Raw genomic sequence first — 24,151 nt, 5'->3', positions numbered from 1 at the left:
GCCAGGGATCGGACCTGGGTGGCCAGGGATCAGAGCTGGGTGCCCAGGGATCAGAGCTGTGTGCCCAGGGATCAGATCTGGGTGCCCAGGGATCAGATCTGTGTGCCCAGGGATCAGATCTGGGTGCCCAGGGAGCAGATCTGGGTGCCAGGGAGCAGATCTGACAGCCAGAGGAGCAGATCTGACAGCCAGAGGAGCAGATATGGGTGCCCAGGGATCAGATCTGGGTGCCCAGGGAACAGAGCTGGGTGCCCAGGGATCAGAGCTGGGTGCCCAGGGAGTGGATCTGGGTGCCCAGGGATCAGATCTGGGTGCCCAGGTATCAGAGCTGGGTGCCCAGGGAGCAGATCTGGGTGCCCAGGGATCAGAGCTGGGTGCTCAGGTATCAGAGCTGGGTGCCCAGGGATCAGATCTGGGTGCCCAGGTATCAGAGCTGGGTGCCCAGGGATCAGATCTGGGTGGCCAGGGATCAGATCTGGGTGCCCAGGGATCAGAGCTGGGTGCCCAAGGATCGGAGCTGGGTGCCCAGGGATCAGAGCTGGGTGCCCAAGGATCGGAGCTAGGTGCTCAGGGATCAGAGCTGGGTGCTCAGGGTTCAGATCTGGGTGCCCAGGGATCAGAGCTGGGTGCCCAGGGATCAGGTCTGGGTGCCCAGGGATCAGAGCTGTGTGCCCAGGGATCAGAGCTGGGTGCCCAGGGAGCAGATCTGGGTGCCCACATATCAGATCTGACAGCCAGAGGAGCAGATCTGGGTGCCCAGGGAACAGATCTGTGTGCCCAGGGAACAGAGCTGGGTGCCCAGGGATCAGAGCTGGGTGCCCAGGGATCGGAGCTGGGTGCTCAGGGTTCAGATCTGGGTGCCCAGGGATCAGAGCTGGGTGGCCAGGGATCGGAGCTGGGTGCCCAGGGAGCAGATCTGGGTGCCAGGGAGCAGATCTGACAGCCAGAGGAGCAGATCTGTGTGCCCAGGGATCAGAGCTGGGTGCCCAGGGAGTGGATCTGTGTGCTCAGGGATCAGATCTGGGTGCCCAGGGATCAGAGCTGGGTGGCCAGGGATCAGAGCTGGGTGGCCAGGGATCGGAGCTGGGTGCCCAGGGAGCAGAGCTGGGTGCCCAGGGATCAGATCTGGGTGCTCAGGGATCAGAGCTGGGTGCCCAGGGATCAGATCTGTCTGCTCAGGGATCAGAGCTGGGTGCTCAGGGTTCAGATCTGTCTGCTCAGGGATCAGAGCTGGGTGCCCAGGGATCAGAGCTGGGTCCCCAAGGATCAGATCTGTGTGCCCAGGGAGTGGATCTGGGTGCCCAGGGATCAGATCTGGGTGCCCAGGTATCAGAGCTGGGTGCCCAGGGATCAGAGCTGGGTGCCCAAGGATCGGACCTTGGTGCCCAGGGAGCAGAGCTGCGTGCCCAGGGATCAGAGCTGGGTGCCCAGGGGTCAGATCTGTGTGCCCAGGGAGCATATCTGGGTGCCAGGGAGCAGATCTGACAGCCAAAGGAGCAGATCAGGGTGCCCAGGGATCAGAGCTGGGTGCCCAGGGATCAGATCTGTGTGCCCAGGGGTCAGATCTGGGTGCCCAGGGAGCAGATCTGGGTGCCCAGGGATCAGATCTGTGTGCCCAGGGATCAGAGCTGGGTGGCCAGTGATCAGAGCTGGGTGCCCAGGGATCAGAGCTGGGTGCCCAGGGAGTGGATCTGGGTGCCCAGGGATCAGATCTGGGTGCCCAGGGAGTGAAGCTGGGTGCCCAGGTGTCAGAGCTGGGTGGCCAGGGATCAGATCTGGGTGCCCAGGTATCAGAGCTAGGTGCCCAGGGATCAGATCTGGGTGCCCAGGGATCAGAGCTGGGTGGCCAGGGATCAGATCTGTGTGCCCAGGGAGCAGAGCTGGGTGCCCAGGGATCGGAGTTGGGTGCTCAGGGATCAGAGCTGGGTGCTCAGGGTTCAGATCTGGGTGCCCAGGGATCAGAGCTGGGTGCCCAGGGATCAGATCTGGGTGCCCAGGGATCAGATCTGTGTGCCCAGGGATCAGAGCTGGGTGCCCAGGGATCAGATCTGACAGCCAGAGGAGCAGATCTGACAGCCAGAGGAGCAGATCTGGGTGCCCAGGGATCAGAGCTGGGTGCCCAGGGATCAGAGCTGGGTGTCCAGGGAGTGGATCTGGGTGCTCAGGGATCGGATCTGGGTGGCCAGGGATCAGATCTGGCTGCCCAGGGATCAGATCTGGGTGCCCAGGGATCAGAGCTGGGTGCCCAGGTATCAGAGCTGGGTGCCCAGGGATCGGAGCTGGGTGCCCAGGGATCAGAGCTGGGTGCCCAGGGAGCAGATCTGGGTGCCCACATATCAGATCTGACAGCCAGAGGAGCAGATCTGACAGCCAGAGGAGCAGATCTGGGTGCCCAGGGATCAGAGCTGGGTGCCCAGGGATCAGAGCTGGGTGTCCAGGGAGTGGATCTGGGTCCCCAGGGATCAGATCTGTGTGCCCAGGGATCAGATCTGGGTGCCCAGGGATCAAATCTGGGTGCCCAGGGAGCAGATCTGGGTGCCCAGGTATCAGAGCTGGGTGCCCAGGTATCAGAGCTGGGTGCCCAGGGATCAGATCTGGGTGCCCAAGGATCGGAGCTTGGTGCCCAGGGATCGGAGCTGGGTGCCCAAGGATCGGAGCTTGGTGCCCAGGGAGCAGAGCTGCATGCCCAGGGATCGGAGCTGGGTGCCCAGGGATCGGAGCTGGGTGCTCAGGGTTCAGATCTGAGTGCCAAGGGATCAGAGCTGGGTGCCCAGGGATCAGATCTGTGTGCCCAGGGATCAGATCTGGGTGCCAGGGAGCAGATCTGACAGCCAGAGGAGCAGATCTGTGTGCCCAGGGATCAGAGCTGGGTGCCCAGGGAGTGGATCTGTGTGCTCAGGGATCAGATCTGGGTGCCCAGGGATCAGAGCTGGGTGGCCAGGGATCGGAGCTGGGTGCCCAGGGATCAGAGCTGGGTGCCCAGGGATCAGATCTGGGTGCTCAGGGATCAGAGCTGGGTGCCCAGGGATCAGATCTGTCTGCTCAGGGATCAGAGCTGGGTGCCCAGGGATCAGATCTGTCTGCCCAGGGATCAGATCTGGGTCCCCAAGGATCAGATCTGTGTGCCCAGGGATCAGATCTGGGTGCCCAGGGATCAGATCTGGGTGCCCAGGGATCAGAGCTGGGTGCCCAGGTATCAGAGCTGGGCGCCCAGGGATCAGAGCTGGGTGCCCAAGGATCGGAGCTTGGTGCCCAGGGAGCAGAGCTGCGTGCCCAGGGATCAGAGCTGGGTGCTCAGGGATCAGAGCTGGGTGCCCAGGGATCAGATCTGTGTGCCCAGGGGTCAGATCTGGGTGCCCAGGGAGCAGATCTGGGTGCCCAGGGATCAGATCTGTGTGCCCAGGGATCAGATCTGGGTGGCCAGGGAACAGATCTGTGTGCCCAGGGATCAGAGCTGGGTGGCCAGTGATCAGATCTGGGTGCCCAGGGATCAGAGCTGGGTGCCCAGGGAGTGGATCTGGGTGCCCAGGGATCAGATCTGGGTGCCCAGGGAGTGAAGCTGGGTGCCCAGGTGTCAGAGCTGACAGCCAGAGGAGCAGATCTGACAGCCAGAGGAGCAGATCTGGGTGCCCAGGGATCAGAGCTGGGTGCCCAGGGATCAGAGCTGGGTGTCCAGGGAGTGGATCTGGGTGCTCAGGGATCGGATCTGGGTGGCCAGGGATCAGATCTGGCTGCCCAGGGATCAGATCTGGGTGCCCAGGGATCAGAGCTGGGTGCCCAGGTATCAGAGCTGGGTGCCCAGGGATCGGAGCTGGGTGCCCAGGGATCAGAGCTGGGTGCCCAGGGAGCAGATCTGGGTGCCCAGGGATCAGATCTGGGTGCCCAGGGATCAAATCTGGGTGCCCAGGGAGCAGATCTGGGTGCCCACATATCAGATCTGACAGCCAGAGGAGCAGATCTGACAGCCAGAGGAGCAGATCTGGGTGCCCAGGGATCAGAGCTGGGTGCCCAGGGATCAGAGCTGGGTGTCCAGGGAGTGGATCTGGGTCCCCAGGGATCAGATCTGTGTGCCCAGGGATCAGATCTGGGTGCCCAGGGATCAAATCTGGGTGCCCAGGGAGCAGATCTGGGTGCCCAGGTATCAGAGCTGGGTGCCCAGGTATCAGAGCTGGGTGCCCAGGGATCAGATCTGGGTGCCCAAGGATCGGAGCTTGGTGCCCAGGGATCGGAGCTGGGTGCCCAAGGATCGGAGCTTGGTGCCCAGGGAGCAGAGCTGCATGCCCAGGGATCGGAGCTGGGTGCCCAGGGATCGGAGCTGGGTGCTCAGGGTTCAGATCTGAGTGCCAAGGGATCAGAGCTGGGTGCCCAGGGATCAGATCTGTGTGCCCAGGGATCAGATCTGGGTGCCAGGGAGCAGATCTGACAGCCAGAGGAGCAGATCTGTGTGCCCAGGGATCAGAGCTGGGTGCCCAGGGAGTGGATCTGTGTGCTCAGGGATCAGATCTGGGTGCCCAGGGATCAGAGCTGGGTGGCCAGGGATCGGAGCTGGGTGCCCAGGGAGCAGAGCTGGGTGCCCAGGGATCAGATCTGGGTGCTCAGGGATCAGAGCTGGGTGCCCAGGGATCAGATCTGTCTGCTCAGGGATCAGAGCTGGGTGCCCAGGGATCAGATCTGTCTGCCCAGGGATCAGATCTGGGTCCCCAAGGATCAGATCTGTGTGCCCAGGGATCAGATCTGGGTGCCCAGGGATCAGATCTGGGTGCCCAGGGATCAGAGCTGGGTGCCCAGGTATCAGAGCTGGGCGCCCAGGGATCAGAGCTGGGTGCCCAAGGATCGGAGCTTGGTGCCCAGGGAGCAGAGCTGCGTGCCCAGGGATCAGAGCTGGGTGCTCAGGGATCAGAGCTGGGTGCCCAGGGATCAGAGCTGGGTGCCCAGGGATCAGATCTGTGTGCCCAGGGGTCAGATCTGGGTGCCCAGGGAGCAGATCTGGGTGCCCAGGGATCAGATCTGTGTGCCCAGGGATCAGATCTGGGTGGCCAGGGAACAGATCTGTGTGCCCAGGGATCAGAGCTGGGTGGCCAGTGATCAGATCTGGGTGCCCAGGGATCAGAGCTGGGTGCCCAGGGAGTGGATCTGGGTGCCCAGGGATCAGATCTGGGTGCCCAGGGAGTGAAGCTGGGTGCCCAGGTGTCAGAGCTGGGTGGCCAGGGATCAGATCTGGGTGCCCAGGTATCAGAGCTAGGTGCCCAGGGATCAGATCTGGGTGCCCAGGGATCAGAGCTGGGTGGCCAGGGATCAGAGCTGGGTGCCCAGGGAGCAGAGCTGGGTGCCCAGGGATCGGAGTTGGGTGCTCAGGGATCAGAGCTGGGTGCTCAGGGTTCAGATCTGGGTGCCCAGGGATCAGAGCTGGGTGCCCAGGGATCAGATCTGTGTGCCCAGGGATCAGAGCTGGGTGCCCAGGGATCAGATCTGACAGCCAGAGGAGCAGATCTGACAGCCAGAGGAGCAGATCTGGGTGCCCAGGGATCAGAGCTGGGTGTCCAGGGAGTGGATCTGGGTGCTCAGGGATCGGATCTGGGTGGCCAGGGATCAGATCTGGCTGCCCAGGGATCAGATCTGGGTGCCCAGGGATCAGAGCTGGGTGCCCAGGTATCAGAGCTGGGTGCCCAGGGATCGGAGCTGGGTGCCCAGGGATCAGAGCTGGGTGCCCAGGGAGCAGATCTGGGTGCCCACATATCAGATCTGACAGCCAGAGGAGCAGATCTGACAGCCAGAGGAGCAGATCTGGGTGCCCAGGGATCAGAGCTGGGTGCCCAGGGATCAGAGCTGGGTGTCCAGGGAGTGGATCTGGGTCCCCAGGGATCAGATCTGTGTGCCCAGGGATCAGATCTGGGTGCCCAGGGATCAAATCTGGGTGCCCAGGGAGCAGATCTGGGTGCCCAGGTATCAGAGCTGGGTGCCCAGGTATCAGAGCTGGGTGCCCAGGGATCAGATCTGGGTGCCCAGGGATCAGAGCTGGGTGCCCAGGGATCAGATCTGGGTGCCCAGGTATCAGAGCTGGGTGCCCAGGGATCGGAGCTGGGTGCCCAAGGATCGGAGCTTGGTGCCCAGGGAGCAGAGCTGCATGCCCAGGGATCGGAGCTGGGTGCCCAGGGATCAGAGCTGGGTGCCCAGGGATCAGATCTGTGTGCCCAGGGATCAGAGCTGGGTGCCCAGGGAGCAGATCTGGCTGCCAGGGAGCAGATCTGGGTGCCCAGGGAGCAGATCTGGGTGCCCAGGAATCAGATCTGGGTGCCCAGGGATCAGAGCTGGGTGCCCAGGGAGCAGATCTGGGTGCCCACATATCAGATCTGACAGCCAGAGGAGCAGATCTGACAGCCAGAGGAGCAGATCTGGGTGCCCAGGGATCAGAGCTGGGTGCCCAGGGATCAGAGCTGGGTGTCCAGGGAGTGGATCTGGGTGCTCAGGGATCGGATCTGGGTGGCCAGGGATCAGATCTGGCTGCCCAGGGATCAGATCTGGGTGCCCAGGGAACAGAGCTGGGTGCCCAGGGATCAGATCTGGGTGCCCAGGTATCAGAGCTGTGTGCCCAGGGATCAGATCTGGGTGCCCAGGGAGCAGAGCTGGGTGCCCAGGGATCAGATCTGGGTGCCCAGGGATCAGAGCTGGGTGGCCAGGGATCGGAGCTGGGTGCCCAAGTATCGGAGCTGGGTGCCCAGGGAGCAGAGCTGGGTGCCCAGGGATCGGAGCTGGGTGCTCAGGGATCAGAGCTGGGTGCTCAGGGTTCAGAGCTGGGTGCCCAGGGATCAGAGCTGGGTGCCCAGGGATCAGGTCTGTGTGCCCAGGGATCAGATCTGTGTGCCCAGGGATCAGATCTGGGTGCCCAGGGATCAGAGCTGGGTGTCCAGGGAGTGGATCTGGGTGCTCAGGATCGGATCTGGGTGGCCAGGGATCAGATCTGGGTGCCCAGGGATCAGAGCTGGTGCCCAGGGATCGGAGCTGGGTGCCCAAGGATCGGAGCTGGGTGCCCAGGGATCGGAGCTGGGTGCTCAGGGTTCAGATCTGGGTGCCCAGGGATCAGAGCTGGGTGGCCAGGGATCGGAGCTGGGTGGCCAGGGATCGGAGCTGGGTGCCCAGGGATCAGAGCTGTGTGCCCAGGGATCAGATCTGGGTGCCCAGGGATCAGAGCTGGGTGTCCAGGGAGTGGATCTGGGTGCTCAGGATCGGATCTGGGTGGCCAGGGATCAGATCTGGGTGCCCAGGGATCAGAGCTGGGTGCCCAGGGATCGGATCTGGGTGCCCAAGGATCGGAGCTGGGTGCCCAGGGATCGGAGCTGGGTGCTCAGGGTTCAGATCTGGGTGCCCAGGGATCAGATCTGTGTGCCCAGGGATCAGATCTGTGTGCCCAGGGAGCAGATCTGGGTGCCAGGGACCAGATCTGACAGCCAGAGGAGCAGATCAGGGTGCCCAGGGATCAGATCTGGGTGCCCAGGGAGCAGAGCTGGCGCAGCCCGGGGAGTAGAGCTGGGTGCCCATGGGGATCTGGGTGCCCAGGGAACGGATCTGCATACCCAGGGAGCAGATCTGGATGCCCAGGGAGCAGATCTGGGTGCCAGGGAGCAGATCTGGGTGCCCAGGGAGCAGATCTGGGTGCCAGGGAGCAGATCTGACAGCCTGGGAGCAGATCAGGGTGCCCATGGGGATCTGGGTGCCCAGGGATCAGCTCCGTGTGCCGTGGAGGAGAGCAGTGGGGACCCCGCCTGCCAGACCCCAACCCGGGCTGCCTTTTGGCCGGGCCCCCACTGGTCAAACGCCGCTGTTACCCAGCCATTCATTTGCTTGCTGACGGCTGGCGCGGCGGGGGGGAAACGACGAGCGCTGTGGGGTCGAGGCGGGGTGGGGGTGGGCGCATCCTGCCCGCTGCCGAGGGCGCGGAGGGCTGACGTCCCTCCCCGCCGGGGGCACCCGCAGGTGGAGGTGGAGGTGGAGAGCATGGACAAGGCGGGGAACTTCATCGGCTGGCTGCACATCGAGGGCCTCAACCTCTCGGTGGCCCTGGTGGAACACGCTCTCTCCAAGGTCCACTTCACCGCCGAGCGCAGCCCCTACTACAAGGCGCTGCTGGCCGCCGAGGAGGCCGCCAAGCAGAAGAAGGAGAAGGTGAGAGCGGGCAGGACCGACCCCGAGGGGTGTCCCCACCTTGAGGGGTGTCCCCACCCCGAGGGACGTCCCCATCCCAAGGCACATTGAGGTTGCTGGGGGCCAGGGGATGCTCCGGCGGCTCGGTACCGGCACGGCCACCCTCCCCGCTCTGCTCCTGGCCGCTCGCCGGTGGCATCGTGCGTGGCCACGGGGTCCCCCGGCCAATGTGTGCGTGTCCCCCCCACCCCCGCTGATGCCAGGTGTGGTCCCACTACGAGGAGACCCCGGCGGAGGAGGTGGTGCCGGTGCTGGAGGAGAAGGAGCGCACGGCCAACTACAAGCCTGTCTTCGTGACGGAGATCACCGACGACCTCCACTTCTACGTGCAGGACGTAGAGACGGGTATGGAGGGGGGGCTGGGATCCCCCCCTTCCCTCCCACCCCCCAAACCCACCCTGTGGGTCTCACCCCCCCACCCCACCCCTGCGATGTCATTTGGCTGCTTTAAGGGAACGGGGATGGGGATGGGGGAGGGCTCATCCCTGGACCCCCAGCCTGGCACAGCACCGGCTCCGAATCCCACCCACCTCCCAGCCATGCCCATGCCATCGTGGGTGCCCACCCAGCGGGCGTGCAGCACCCTGGGGACCCCCCACCCCCCCCGCACTGTGTCCCTGAGGTGAAACCGTAAGGCATCAGCACCCGCTGAATTATTAACACCACAAGTATTGACGGCGCCGCACCGCCGGCACCCATGGGTGTTCCGCCACCCGGAGGCGCGAGGGGGGGCCGGGGTGAGGAGGCTCGGTTTTGGTGGGTGGCCCCAAAAACCCCACGTTTCCCGGGTTAACCTGGGTGCTGGATCGGGCCCTCCCCCTGCAGGCGCCCAGCTGGAGAAGCTGATGGAGAACATGCGCGCCGAGGTGGGCAGCCACCCGCCCGTGGAGGGCTCCTACGCCCCGCGCCGCGGAGACGTCTGCATCGCCAAGTTCGTCGACGGAGAGTGGTGAGGCGGGGGTCCCGCTCCCCACCCCCCCTGCACACGCGTGGGGGGGCGTTGCCCTGCGATCAGGGGCGTTTTGGGGTGACCGCCATCCCCCCCCTCCCCGCCCCCCAGGTACCGGGCCCGGGTGGAGAAGGTGGAGTCGGCTGCCAAAGTCCATATCTTCTACATTGACTACGGCAACGTGAGTGCTCGCCGCGGCGGGGGCACCCCGGGGTGCCGGCCGGAGCCCCCCGGTGCGGGTGCGGGTGAGGGGGCTGGCTGTGACCCCCCAGGTGCCAAGCTGGTCCCAGGGGCACGATGCTGCCCCTGGGACCAGGGGGCTTGGGATGCACGGCCATCTGTCTGGCCGTCTGGCCGTCCCTGCGGCTGGGTGCTGGCGTTTTCCTCCCTCCAGGAGGCACCACAGAGCCCATCACGGGGTGCCTGGTACCTTTGGGGGCCCTCCCAATGCCATCACGGGGTGCTCAGCACCCCTGGGCGCCCTCCCAACCCTGGCACCGGGCAGCCCGTCACAGGGTGCCCAGCACCCCTGGGCGCCCTCCCAACCCTGGCACCGGGCAGCCCGTCACAGGGTGCCCAGCACCCTTGGGCGCCCTCCCAACCCTGGCACCGGGCAGCCCGTCACAGGGTGCCCAGCACCCTTGGGCGCCCTCCCAACCCTGGCACCGGGGAGCCCGTCACAGGGTGCCCAGCACCCTTGGGCGCCCTCCCAACCCTGGCACCGGGCAGCCCGTCACAGGGTGCCCAGCACCCTTGGGCGCCCTCCCAACCCTGGCACCGGGCAGCCCGTCACAGGGTGCCCAGCACCCTTGGGCGCCCTCCCAACCCTGGCACCGGGCAGCCCGTCACAGGGTGCCCAGCACCCTTGGGCGCCCTCCCAACCCTGGCACCGGGCAGCCCGTCACAGGGTGCCCAGCACCCTTGGGCGCCCTCCCAACCCTGGCACCGGGCAGCCCGTCACAGGGTGCCCAGCACCCTTGGGCGCCCTCCCAGCCCCAGCCCCCTCTCTGCGCCCGCAGAAGGAGACGCTGCCCGCCACGCGCCTGGCCGCTCTGCCCCCCGCCTTCAGCACCCGCATCCTGCCGGCGCAGGCCACCGAGTACAAGTTCGCCTTCATCCAGGTGCCCCAGGACGTAAGTACGGGGAGGGGGGGGTCTGGGGAACTGGGGAGGGGAGGCTCCGGGTCCCCGGTGGGACCGTGGGGTCCGACGCCGCCCGGTGCCGCAGGACGACGCGCGGGCGGACGCGGTGGACAGCGTGGTACGGGACATCCAGAACACCCAGTGCCTGCTCAACGTGGAGCACCTGGGGCCCGGCTGCCCCCACGTCACCCTCCAGTTCGCCGACTCCAAGAGCGACGTGGGGCTGGGGCTGGTCAAGGAGGGGCTGGTCATGGTGGAGGTGCGCAAGGAGAAGCAGTTCCAGAAAGTGGTAGGTGCTGCTGGGTGCTGGGGGGGGGTCCCTGCCGTGCTGCTGGTGGGTGCAGCAGGGCGGGCTCTGCCCCGCGGGCGACCGAGCTGTGAGCCATCGACCCCCGGATCATCTGATGCCACGTCGATCTGGGCTCGGTGCCTGCGCCGGGGGGGTCAAGGGAAAAGGGGTGGGGGGGACCCCCCAAGTGCTGGGCACCCCCACCCGGATGCCTGGGTTCCCTCTTGGGGTCGAGCTGGGCAGGGGTCCCACCTCCCCACCCGCAATGGGGACCACTTCCGCCACCCTAAGGTGCAGGTAATGGGTGCTACGGCGGGGGTCCCACCCGCCATGGCTGGGCAGACCCTGCTGGGGGTCCCTGGGGTTGCACAGCCCCACACCGCCCCCCCTCCAAGCTCCCCCAGGGGGGCAGGGGAGGGGGCGTGAGGTCACCCCCAGCCTCTGTCCCCGCAGATCACCGAGTACCTGAACGCCCAGGAGACGGCCAAGAGCGCCCGGGTGAGTGTAGGGGGGGTGGCGGGAGGGGGGGCCGGGGGGCCCCTTGTCTGCCAGGGTGACAGATGCAGCCCCCTTGGGTGGGGGGCGGGGGTGTGGTACCCCCCTATCGCCGGGGTGATCCTGGAGGCAGCCCCCCCATCTCTGGGGTGATGCTGGGTGCGGTACCCCCATCTCCAGGAGGATCCTGGCTGCAGCCCCCCCCAGTCTCTGGGGGAGATGCCTGGTGCAGCCCCCTTGTTGGTGGGGGTGCTGGATGTGGTACCCCCCCATCTCTAGGGGAGATGCTTAATGCAGCCCCCTCGTCTCCGGGGTGATGCTGGGTGTGGTACCCCCATCTCCGGGGGGATCCTGGATGCAGCCCCCCCCCGTCTCCAGGGTGACACTGGGTGTGGTACCCCCATCTCCGAGGGGATCCTGGATACCCCCCAGCTCCGGGGGGGGCGCCGGCTGCCCCCCATCCCGTGCCCTCTCTTGCAGCTCAACCTCTGGCGCTACGGCGATTTCCGAGCCGACGACGCGGACGAATTTGGCTACAGCCGCTAAGGGATGCTTCGGGGCCCGCGTCCCCCACCCCCGCCGCCACCACACTAACGTCCCGCGTGTCCCCCCCACCCCACCCCGTCCTGTCCCATCCCACCCTCCCCCACCCCCGGGGGGCCGGGGCAGCCGAGGAGGGGGGGGTCGCAGCTCCGTGCCCCGGGGATGCCGGGCTTGGGGGGGCGGCCCTGGCCCCCCCCCCACCCCCTGCCTTGGTCCAACTGACAGCTGGATGTGCCCCCCCCGCCCTGCCCACAGCCAGCGCCGCCCCCCCGGCCTGTATTTAAAGCTTCGGAGGCCCAATAAAAGTAGTCAAGCGTCCGCCGCCTCTCCCTGATGGGGGAGTCCCCCCTCCATGGTGGTGTCACACCCCACCCCACCAACACCCCTCCCCCCCCCATTCGCCTCGTCCACAGGGGCCAAAACTGCACCCCCACGTCTGGGGAGGGGGAGATGCTCCGGGCACAGGCACCCCCCTCCCTGGGGGGGGGGCGGGGCTGCATTGGGGGGGCCCCGAAGCCATCCCAGGAGCAGGGAGGGCTCATCCGGCCCCGGTGAACTCGGTGCTGGCTGGGGGGGGGGAGGGGGGGGCTGCCCCTGGGGCTACGGCAGCGGGGCAGGGTCCGGGCCAAGCCCCTCCTGCAGCCCTGGGTCCCAATGCAGGGTCCCACACCTGGAACACAACCCTGGGACCCCCCACACCTGGGACCCCCCAAACCTGGGACCCCAAACCAGGGTCCCACCCTGGGACACCAACCCTGGGACCCCCCAAACCTGGGACACCAACCCTGGGTCCCACCCATGGGGCTTAACTGCAGTTCCCAAAAGTGGCCCCCGGCCCTGACCCTGAACCCCGCAAGACCCACCCACGGGCCTCAGCCCTGCCCCCAGCACCCCCCAACCCGAGCCAGGCAAGGGGGGGGCGGCAGCACCCCCAAAGAAGCCCCCTGGGCTCCCACCGCTGCCAAGCCTGTAGCAATGCCAAGCGTGTGTCCGTCTGTCTGTGGGGACACCGGTGGATGGCACCCACGTGGTGGGTGATGGTGGGGTCGGTGTGGGGAGGCCCCCCCACCGGCAGCGACCCCCCCTGCTCCTGGGGAGCTCGTTACTGGGCCACGCTGATTTAATTTGATCCCAGTGCGGCAGTGCGGGGGGGGGGGCGTTAGTGCAATAATTAACAGCAGCAAAACGGTCGTAATTAAAGGAAGAGTTGGTGGGGGTGGGGCCAGCAGGGCTGTGGGGTGGGGAGGGGGCTTTGAGGGTCCCTGGGGGTCTCTGGCTGGATCTGGGGGGGTCCTGGGGGGGGCTTTGGCGGTCCCTGGGGGTCCCTGGCTGTATCTGGGGGATGCCAGGGGCCTCTGGGGTGTAACTGAGGTCCTGAGAGTCTCTGGGGGGATCCTTGAGGGTCATGCTATGGTGTCCCTGGGGGACTCTGGGGACACCCCCCCCCAAAGGGATACTTGAGGGGTCTTCGGGGTTCCCTGGGATGCCCTGCGGCTTCAGCCAGCCTGGGCGCCCATAGGCCCACGGGGGGACCCGCTCGAGGTCTTGATCCCTGGGAGACGTCCCTGCCTGTACCATCCATGACAGGGACCCATGTCCCCAGTGCCCCATGCAGGGGAACCAGTGTCCTCCATGACAGAAACCGCATGTCCCCAGTGCCACCAGTTAGGGGACACCAGACCCATCCCAGCACATCCCCGTCGCAGCACAGCCCCAGCACAGCACAGCCCGTCCCATCACAGCCCCGAACCAGCACAGCCCCGTCCCAGCACAGCCCCGTCCCAGCACAGCCCGTCCCGGCACAGCCCGTCCCGGCACAGCCCGTCCATCACAGCCCGTCCCGGCACAGCCCGTCCCGGCACAGCCCGTCCCGGCACAGCCCGTCCCAGCACAGCCCGTCCCGGCACAGCCCGTCCCGGCACAGCCCGTCCATCACAGCCCGTCCCGGCACAGCCCGTCCCGGCACAGCCCGTCCCGGCACAGCCAGTCCCGGCACAGCCCCGTCCCGGCACAGCCCGTCCCGGCACAGCCCCGTCCCATCACAGCCCGTCCCGGCACAGCCCGTCCCATCACAGCCCGTCCCATCACAGCCCCGTCCCATCACAGCCCGTCCCATCACAGCCCGTCCCGGCACAGCCCCGTCCCATCACAGCCCCGTCCCATCACAGCCCCGTCCCATCACAGCCCCGTCCCATCACAGCCCGTCCCGGCACAGCCAGTCCCGGCACAGCCCCGTCCCGGCACAGCCCGTCCCGGCACAGCCCCGTCCCGGCACAGCCCCGTCCCATCACAGCCCGTCCCGGCACAGCCCGTCCCGGCACAGCCCGTCCCGGCACAGCCCCGTCCCAGTACAGCCCCGTCCCGGCACAGCCCCGTCCCGGCACAGCCCCGTCCCATCACAGCCCGTCCCGGCACAGCCAGTCCCGGCACAGCCCCGTCCCGGCACAGCCAGTCCCGGCACAGCCCGTCCCATCACAGCCCGTCCCATCACAGCCCGTCCCGGCACAGCCCGTCCCGGCACAGCCCGTCCCAGCACAGCCCCGTCCCATCACAGCCCGTCCCGGCACAGCCCCGTCCCGGCACAGCCCGTCCCGGCACAGCCCCGTCCCGGCACAGCCCGTCCCGGCACAGCCCGTCCCGGCACAGCCCCGTCCCATCACAGCCCGTCCCGGCACAGCCCGTCCCGGCACAGCCCGTCCCGGCACAGCCCGTCCCGGCACAGCCCCGTCCCAGCACAGCCCGTCCCGGCACAGCCCGTCCCATCACAGCCCCGTCCCGGCACAGCCCGTCCCATCACAGCCCCGTCCCATCACAGCCCCGTCCCGGCACAGCCCGTCCCGGCACAGCCCCGTCCCGGCACAGCCCCGTCCCAGCACAGCCCGTCCCATCACAGCCCGTCCCGGCACAGCCCGTCCCGGCACAGCCCCGTCCCGGCACAGCCCGTCCCGGCACAGCCCGTCCCAACACAGCCCGTCCCGGCACAGCCCCGTCCCGGCACAGCCCGTCCCATCACAGCCCGTCCCGGCACAGCCCGTCCCATCACAGCCCGTCCCGGCACAGCCCATCCCGGCACAGCCCGTCCCGGCGAGCCCCGTCCCATCACAGCCCGTCCCGGCACAGCCCCGTCCCATCACAGCCCGTCCCGGCACAGCCCGTCCCGGCACAGCCCCGTCCCGGCACAGCCCCGTCCCATCACAGCCCGTCCCGGCACAGCCCGTCCCATCACAGCCCGTCCCGGCACAGCCCGTCCCATCACAGCCCCGTCCCGGCACAGCCCCGTCCCGGCACAGCCCGTCCCGGCACAGCCCGTCCCATCACAGCCCCGTCCCAGCACAGCCCGTCCCATCACAGCCCGTCCCATCACAGCCCGTCCCGGCACAGCCCGTCCCATCAGAGCCCGTCCCGGCACAGCCCCGTCCCATCACAGCCCGTCCCAGCACAGCCCGTCCCGGCACAGCCCCGTCCCAGCACAGCCCGTCCCATCACAGCCCGTCCCGGCACAGCCCCGTCCCGGCACAGCCCGTCCCGGCACAGCCCGTCCCATCACAGCCCATCCCGGCACAGCCCGTCCCGGCACAGCCCGTCCCATCACAGCCCGTCCCGGTACAGCCCGTCCCGGCACAGCCCGTCCCGGCACAGCCCGTCCCATCACAGCCCGTCCCGGCACAGCCCGTCCCATCACAGCCCGTCCCATCACAGCCCCGTCCCGGCACAGCCCCGTCCCATCACAGCCCGTCCCGGCACAGCCCCGTCCCGGCACAGCCCCGTCCCATCACAGCCCGTCCCGGCACAGCCCGTCCCGGCACAGCCCCGTCCCGGCACAGCCCCGTCCCGGCACAGCCCCGTCCCGGCACAGCCCGTCCCGGCACAGCCCCGTCCCGGCACAGCCCCGTCCCATCACAGCCCGTCCCATCACAGGCCGTCCCATCACAGCCCCGTCCCATCACAGCCCGTCCCGGCACAGCCCGTCCCGGCACAGCCCGTCCCATCACAGCCCGTCCCGGCACAGCCCGTCCCGGCACAGCCCGTCCCATCACAGCCCGTCCCATCACAGCCCGTCCCGGCACAGCCCGTCCCGGCACAGCCCGTCCCATCACAGCCCGTCCCGGCACAGCCCGTCCCATCACAGCCCGTCCCATCACAGCCCGTCCCGGCACAGCCCCGTCCCGGCACAGCCCGTCCCGGCACAGCCCCGTCCCATCACAGCCCGTCCCGGCACAGCCCGTCCCGGCACAGCCCCGTCCCGGCACAGCCCGTCCCGGCACAGCCCGTCCCATCACAGCCCGTCCCGGCACAGCCCCGTCCCAGCACAGCCCGTCCCGGCACAGCCCCGTCCCGGCACAGCCCGTCCCGGCACAGCCCGTCCCGGCACAGCCCGTCCCAGCACAGCCCGTCCCGGCACAGCCCCGTCCCAGCACAGCCCGTCCCGGCACAGCCCGTCCCATCACAGCCCCGTCCCGGCACAGCCCGTCCCATCACAGCCCCGTCCCATCACAGCCCCGTCCCGGCACAGCCCGTCCCGGCACAGCCCGTCCCGGCACAGCCCGTCCCATCACAGCCCGTCCCGGCACAGCCCGTCCCGGCACAGCCCCGTCCCGGCACAGCCCCGTCCCGGCACAGCCCGTCCTAGCACAGCCCGTCCCATCACAGCCCGTCCCGGCACAGCCCGTCCCATCACAGCCCGTCCCGGCACAGCCCGTCCCGGCACAGCCCGTCTCATCACAGCCCCGTCCCAGCACAGCCCGTCCCAGCACAGCCCCGTCCCATCACAGCCCGTCCCGGCACAGCCCGTCCCGGCACAGCCCGTCCCATCACAGCCCGTCCCATCACAGCCCGTCCCGGCACAGCCCGTCCCGGCACAGCCCGTCCCATCACAGCCCCGTCCCGGCACAGCCCGTCCCATCACAGCCCGTCCCATCACAGCCCGTCCCATCACAGCCCCGTCCCAGCACAGCCCGTCCCGGCACAGCCCCGTCCCGGCACAGCCCGTCCCATCACAGCCCGTCCCATCACAGGCCGTCCCATCACAGCCCCGTCCCATCACAGCCCGTCCCGGCACAGCCCGTCCCGGCACAGCCCCGTCCCATCACAGCCCGTCCCAGCACAGCCCGTCCCGGCACAGCCCGTCCCATCAAAGCCCGTCCCGGCACAGCCCCGTCCCGGCACAGCCCGTCCCGGCACAGCCCGTCCCAGCACAGCCCGTCCCAGCACAGCCCGTCCCAGCACAGTCCGTCCCGGCACAGCCCGTCCCATCACAGCCCGTCCCATCACAGCCCGTCCCATCACAGCCCCGTCCCGGCACAGCCCCGTCCCGGCACAGCCCCATCACGGCACAGCCCGTCCCGGCACAGCCCCGTCCCATCACAGCCCGTCCCGGCACAGCCCGTCCCGGCACAGCCCCGTCCCATCACAGCCCGTCCCGGCACAGCCCGTCCCGGCACAGCCCCGTCCCGGCACAGCCCCGTCCCGGCACAGCCCCGTCCCGGCACAGCCCGTCCCGGCACAGCCCCGTCCCATCACAGCCCGTCCCGGCACAGCCCGTCCCATCACAGCCCGTCCCATCACAGCCCGTCCCGGCACAGCCCGTCCCGGCACAGCCCGTCCCATCACAGCCCCGTCCCGGCACAGCCCCGTCCCGGCACAGCCCCGTCCCGGCAGAGCCCCGTCCCATTACAGCCCGTCCCATCACAGCCCGTCCCGGCACAGCCCGTCCCATCACAGCCCGTCCCGGCACAGTCCGTCCCATCACAGCCCGTCCCGGCACAGCCCCGTCCCGGCACAGCCCCGTCCCATCACAGCCCCGTCCCATCACAGCCCGTCCCGGCACAGCCCGTCCCATCACAGCCCCGTCCCGGCACAGCCCGTCCCGGCACAGCCCCGTCCCATCACAGCCCGTCCCGGCACAGCCCCGTCCCGGCACAGCCCCGTCCCATCACAGCCCGTCCCGGCACAGCCCCGTCCCGGCACAGCCCCGTCCCGGCACAGCCCGTCCCATCACAGCCCGTCCCGGCACAGCCCCGTCCCGGCACAGCCCGTCCCATCACAGCCCCGTCCCGGCACAGCCCGTCCCGGCACAGCCCCGTCCCAGCACAGCCCGTCCCGGCACAGCCCCGTCCCATCACAGCCCGTCCCGGCACAGCCCCGTCCCATCATAGCCCGTCCCGGCACAGCCCCGTCCCGGCACAGCCCGTCCCATCACAGCCCGTCCCATCACAGCCCGTCCCGGCACAGCCCATCCCATCACAGCCCCGTCCCGGTACAGCCCCGTCCCGGCACAGCCCGTCCCATCACAGCCCGTCCCGGCACAGCCCGTCCCATCACAGCCCGTCCCATCACAGCCCGTCCCATCACAGCCCGTCCCATCACAGCCCGTCCCGGCACAGCCCGTCCCGGCACAGCCCCGTCCCGGCACAGCCCGTCCCGGCACAGCCCGTCCCGGTACAGCCCGTCCCGGCACAGCCCGTCCCGGCACAGCCCCGTCCCATCACAGTCCGTCCCATCACAGCCCGTCCCGGCACAGCCCGTCCCGGCACAGCCCCGTCCCGCCACAGCCCCGTCCCGGCACAGCCCGTCCCGGCACAGCCCGTCCCATCACAGCCCGTCCCGGCACAGCCCCGTCCCGGCACAGCCCCGTCCCGGCACAGCCCGTCCCGGCACAGCCCGTCCCATCACAGCCCGTCCCGGCACAGCCCGTCCCGGCACAGCCCCGTCCCGGCACAGCCCGTCCCGGCACAGCCCGTCCCGGTACAGCCCGTCCCGGCACAGCCCGTCCCGGCACAGCCCCGTCCCATCACAGCCCGTCCCATCACAGCCCGTCCCGGCACAGCCCGTCCCGGCACAGCCCCGTCCCGGCACAGCCCGTCCCGGCACAGCCCGTCCCATCACAGCCCGTCCCGGCACAGCCCGTCCCATCACAGCCCGTCCCATCACAGCCCGTCCCGGCACAGCCCGTCCCATCACAGCCCGTCCCATCACAGCCCGTCCCGGCACAGCCCCGTCCCATCACAGCCCCGTCCCGGCACAGCCCCGTCCCGGCACAGCCCCGTCCCATCACAGCCCGTCCCATCACAGCCCGTCCCGGCACAGCCCGTCCCATCACAGCCCGTCCCATCACAGCCCGTCCCGGCACAGCCCCGTCCCGGCACAGCCCGTCCCATCACAGCCCGTCCCATCACAGCCCGTCCCGGCACAGCCCGTCCCGGCACAGCCCCGTCCCATCACAGCCCGTCCCGGCACAGCCCGTCCCATCACAGCCCGTCCCATCACAGCCCGTCCCGGCACAGCCCCGTCCCGGCACAGCCCGTCCCGGCACAGCCCGTCCCGGCACAGCCCCGTCCCATCACAGCCCGTCCCATCACAGCCCGTCCCGGCACAGCCCGTCCCGGCACAGCCCCGTCCCGGCACAGCCCGTCCCGGCACAGCCCGTCCCATCACAGCCCGTCCCGGCACAGCCCGTCCCATCACAGCCCGTCCCATCACAGCCCGTCCCGGCACAGCCCGTCCCATCACAGCCCGTCCCATCACAGCCCGTCCCGGCACAGCCCCGTCCCATCACAGCCCCGTCCCGGCACAGCCCCGTCCCGGCACAGCCCCGTCCCATCACAGCCCGTCCCATCACAGCCCGTCCCGGCACAGCCCGTCCCATCACAGCCCGTCCCATCACAGCCCGTCCCGGCACAGCCCGTCCCGGCACAGCCCCGTCCCATCACAGCCCGTCCCGGCACAGCCCGTCCCGGCACAGCCCCGTCCCGGCACAGCCCGTCCCGGCACAGCCCGTCCCGGCACAGCCCCGTCCCATCACAGCCCGTCCCGGCACAGCCCCGTCCCAGCACAGCCCGTCCCATCACAGCCCGTCCCATCACAGCCCCGTCCCATCACAGCCCGTCCCATCACAGCCCGTCCCGGCACAGCCCGTCCCATCACAGCCCGTCCCGGCACAGCCCGTCCCGGCACAGCCCGTCCCGGCACAGCCCCGTCCCATCACAGCCCGTCCCGGCACAGCCCGTCCCATCACAGCCCCGTCCCATCACAGCCCGTCCCGGCACAGCCCATCCCGGCACAGCCCGTCCCGGCACAGCCCGTCCCATCACAGCCCGTCCCGGCACAGCCCGTCCCGGCACAGCCCATCCCGGCACAGCCCCGTCCCATCACAGCCCGTCCCGGCACAGCCCGTCCCATCACAGCCCGTCCCATCACAGCCCGTCCCGGCACAGCCCGTCCCGGCACAGCCCGTCCCATCACAGCCCGTCCCATCACAGCCCGTCCCATCACAGCCCGTCCCATCACAGCCCGTCCCAGCACAGCCCCGTCCCATCACAGCCCGTCCCGGCACAGCCCGTCCCGGCACAGCCCGTCCCGGCACAGCCCGTCCCATCACAGCCCGTCCCGGCACAGCCCGTCCCATCACAGCCCGTCCCGGCACAGCCCGTCCCGGCACAGCCCGTCCCGGCACAGCCCCGTCCCATCACAGCCCGTCCCGGCACAGCCCGTCCCATCACAGCCCCGTCCCGGCACAGCCCGTCCCGGCACAGCCCGTCCCATCACAGCCCGTCCCATCACAGCCCGTCCCATCACAGCCCGTCCCATCACAGCCCGTCCCGGCACAGCCCGTCCCGGCACAGCCCGTCCCGGCACAGCCCGTCCCATCACAGCCCGTCCCGGCACAGCCCGTCCCGGCACAGCCCATCCCGGCACAGCCCCGTCCCATCACAGCCCGTCCCGGCACAGCCCGTCCCATCACAGCCCGTCCCGGCACAGCCCGTCCCATCACAGCCCGTCCCATCACAGCCCGTCCCATCACAGCCCGTCCCATCACAGCCCGTCCCGGCACAGCCCCGTCCCATCACAGCCCGTCCCGGCACAGCCCGTCCCATCACAGCCCGTCCCGGCACAGCCCGTCCCGGCACAGCCCGTCCCGGCACAGCCCCGTCCCATCACAGCCCGTCCCGGCACAGCCCGTCCCATCACAGCCCCGTCCCGGCACAGCCCGTCCCGGCACAGCCCGTCCCATCACAGCCCGTCCCATCACAGCCCGTCCCATCACAGCCCGTCCCGGCACAGCCCGTCCCATCACAGCCCGTCCCGGCACAGCCCGTCCCGGCACAGCCCCGTCCCATCACAGCCCGTCCCGGCACAGCCCGTCCCATCACAGCCCCGTCCCGGCACAGCCCGTCCCGGCACAGCCCGTCCCATCACAGCCCGTCCCATCACAGCCCGTCCCATCACAGCCCGTCCCGGCACAGCCCCGTCCCATCACAGCCCGTCCCGGCACAGCCCGTCCCGGCACAGCCCGTCCCGGCACAGCCCGTCCCATCACAGCCCGTCCCATCACAGCCCGTCCCGGCACAGCCCGTCCCGGCACAGCCCGTCCCATCACAGCCCGTCCCGGCACAGCCCGTCCCAGTACAGCCCCATCACGGCACTGCCGTGCGCGTGGACGGCCCCCCCGTGTCCCACGGTGCCACCAGCGTTGTCACTGGTGGCACCGTCCCTGTCCCAGCACAGCCCCTGGTGAAAATTACACCACGTGACGTGGGGTCCCCGCCAGGTCCTGCGTCATCGTGTCTCCTTGTCACCCATATCACCCGTGTCACGTGTCACCTTGTCGTCCGTGTCACCATGTCACCCACTGCCTCAGGGGGTTGTGCCGGTGGTACCGCGGCCCCACGCCGTCACCCGCACCTGGAGGTGGCAAAGGGGGTGATCGGGGCACACGAGTGTGTGTGAACAGGCGATGCGTGGTGTGCGGGTGCAGGCGTGGGGGTGTGCACCGCATGTGCTCTCTGTGTGTGTGTGTGTGCACAGGGGGTGTGGGGTGTGCGCACAGTCGTGGGGCCTTGGGGGTCGGGGTGTGCCCAGCCTCTGTGTGTGTGTGTGCGGGTGCTTCACAGCGTGTGTGTGTGCACAGTGTCCATGTAGCGTGCAGGGTGTGTGTCTGTGCGCAGGGGGGTTGTGTGTGCACAGGGTGTGCGGCTGCCTCACAGCGTGTGTGGGTGCACAGGGTGTGTGTGCACGGGGTGTGAGTGAGTGCACAGTGAAAGAGTGTGTGTGTGCACACAGGGTGTGCGGGTGCTTCACAGCGTCTGTGTGCACGGTGCAGGTGTGTCCGTGCACAGTGGGTGTGTAGCGTGCACGGTGTGTGTCCGTGCACAGCGCGTGTGTGCACAGCGCGTGTGTAGCGTGCAGTGTGTGCCTGTGTGCAGTGTGTGTGCACAGTGGGGTGTGTAGCGTGCACAGTGTGTGTCCGTGCACAGCGCGTGTGTGCACAGCGCGTGTGTAGCGTGCAGTGTGTGCCTGTGTGCAGTGTGTGTGCACAGTGGGTGTGTAGCATGCACGGTGTGTGTCCGTGCACAGCGCGTGTGTGCACAGTGGGTGTATGCACGGGGGGATGTGTGCACATTGCAGGTGTGTGCACAGCATGTGTAGCGTGCACGGTGTGTGTCCGTGCACTGTGCATGTGTGCACGGTGTGTGTATGCACGAAGGGGGTGTGCGGGGTGCAGGTGTGTGCACAGCGCGTGTAGCGTGCACAGTGTGTGCCTGTGTGCAGTGTGTGTGCACAGTGTGTGTGTAACGTGCACGGTGTGTGTCCGTGCACAGCGCATGTGTGCACGGTGGGTGTATGCACGGAAGGGGGTGTGCGGGGTGCAGGTGTGTGCACAGCGTGTGCAGTGTGTGCACAGTGTGTGTGTAGCGTGCACAGTGTGTGCCTGTGTGCAGTGTGTGTGCACAGTGTGTGTGTAGCGTGCACGGTGTGTGTCCGTGCACAGCGCATGTGTGCACGGTGGGTGTATGCACGGAAGGGGGTGTGCGGGGTGCAGGTGTGTGCACAGCGTGTGCAGTGTGTGCACAGTGTGTGTGTAGCGTGCACAGTGTGTGCCTGTGTGCAGTGTGTGTGCACAGTGTGTGTGTAGCGTGCACGGTGTGTGTCCGTGCACAGCGCATGTGTGCACGGTGGGTGTATGCACGGGGGGTGTGTGTGCGCAGTGCAGGCGTGTGCACAGCGCGTGTGTAGCGTGCACAGTGCACGCCTGTGCACAGGGCAGGTTGTGCACAGCACGTGTGTGCCTTGTATGTGCGCGGGGAGGGTGTGCGCGGTGCAGGTGCGTGTGCACAGCGTGTAGCGTGCACGGTGTATGTCCGTGCACAGTGCGTGTGTGCGTGCGGTGCAGGTGTTTGTGCACAGCGTGCGTGCAGGGGGTGTGTGCGGCGCACACGCAGTGCAAGGGGGGTTGTGCACACTCGTGGGGGGGGGAGTGGGGGGTGGGTGTGCGTGGTGCACGCACATGAGCACCCAAGTCCTGTGCCCCCGTGGGTGCCCGTGGGGGGGCGGGGGGGTCACCTCCTGCTCCCGGTTGCAGTGCTGGTGCAGGGCCAGCCCCACGTCCCCGCTGTCCTCATGTCCCGCTGTCCTGCTGTCCCCAGCCACACACCCCCCACACAGCCCACGGGGCGGGTGTCGACCCCCCCACACCCAGGGACGCAGGGGCGCAGACGGGGGTGTCTGGGGGCGTTGACCCTCCCCGCGGTGTCCCACGTGGGGTGCTGGTGTCCCTCCGTGGTGGAGCCCCCCCATGGCTGTGACCCTCGTGGGCGTGGCAGTGTCTCCTGGGTGGGTGCCCCCCCGTGGGGGTGCCCTCGTGGGGTGTCTGTGCCCCCCCCGGACCGATGTCCCCGTGGGGTGTCTGTGCCCCCCCGTGGCGGTGTCCCCCGTGGGGGTGGCGGTGTCCCCGTGGGGCGCGGCGGTGTCCCCGTGGGGCGCCTGTGCCCCCCCGTGGCGGTGTCCCCCGTGGGGGTGGCGGTGTCCCCGTGGGGCGCCTGTGCCCCCCCGTGGCGGTGTCCCCCGTGGGGGTGGCGGTGTCCCCGTGGGGCGCCTGTGGCCCCCCCGTGGCGGTGTCCCCCGTGGGGGTGGCGGTGTCCCCCGTGGGGGTGGCGGTGTCCCCCGTGTCTATATTTATCCCTTTGTCCCCAGAATAGCGGCAGCCGGCGGGGGCGAGGGGGGGGCCGCTCCCCCTTCCCCCGTCCCGCCCACCGCCCCCCCTTGCCGAGGCTATTTTTAGCTCTCGCGTGTTTCCAGGGGAACCCTGATGACGCAGTGACGTCAATGCGGGTCAATCGCCGCCGCCAGGGCTCGCGCCGCCGCGCACCGGCCCCCCCCCCCCCGCACCCCCGCACCCCCGCACCCGGCGCAGCGCGGCGGCCACCGCAGGTAGGACCGGGGGCGGGGAGGGGGGGGGAACACGGGCGGGACACGGGGAAGGGGGGCGGCTCTGGGGTCCCCCTGCTCCCCCCGCCTCCCGCTCCGCCCCCCGGGGCTCCCCCCCCCCCCCCTAAACGCGGGACTCCCCCCCCCCGCCGTGACACCCCGCAATGCCCGGGGATGCCCGGACCACCCCCACCCCGCATCCCCCCGCCCCATGCACCACACATTGTGGGGGGGCACCCCCCCGCCACAGGGACACCCTGCACCCCGCCCCCCCGCCCACCCGGGACAACCTCCCCCCCCGCAGCACCCCGAGGCCCCACGCGCGGCACC

At 69.3% G+C, this 24,151-nt stretch overlaps 1 protein-coding gene across 1 annotated transcript in view; it reads left to right on the top strand.

Moving 5' to 3' along the window:
• The window catches only part of SND1 (staphylococcal nuclease and tudor domain containing 1), a 146,443-nt gene extending 134,508 nt beyond the window's left edge, over positions 1–11,935 (top strand). The window contains exons 17-24 of the mRNA XM_075081764.1: positions 7,972–8,160; positions 8,403–8,544; positions 9,025–9,148; positions 9,260–9,329; positions 10,168–10,281; positions 10,376–10,579; positions 11,033–11,077; positions 11,555–11,935. Coding sequence (XP_074937865.1) covers positions 7,972–8,160; positions 8,403–8,544; positions 9,025–9,148; positions 9,260–9,329; positions 10,168–10,281; positions 10,376–10,579; positions 11,033–11,077; positions 11,555–11,620 — 954 coding nt within the window. The 3' untranslated portion in view covers positions 11,621–11,935. The remainder of the gene's footprint in view (positions 1–7,971; positions 8,161–8,402; positions 8,545–9,024; positions 9,149–9,259; positions 9,330–10,167; positions 10,282–10,375; positions 10,580–11,032; positions 11,078–11,554) is intronic.
• The last annotated feature ends 12,216 nt before the right edge of the window (positions 11,936–24,151 follow it).

Source organism: Phalacrocorax aristotelis, chromosome 1, assembly GCF_949628215.1.
Source record: "Phalacrocorax aristotelis chromosome 1, bGulAri2.1, whole genome shotgun sequence".
Lineage (NCBI taxonomy): Eukaryota > Metazoa > Chordata > Aves > Suliformes > Phalacrocoracidae > Phalacrocorax > Phalacrocorax aristotelis.
The sequence above is the reverse complement of the archived record's forward strand: the minus strand, read 5'-3'. Positions and strand labels throughout refer to the sequence as shown.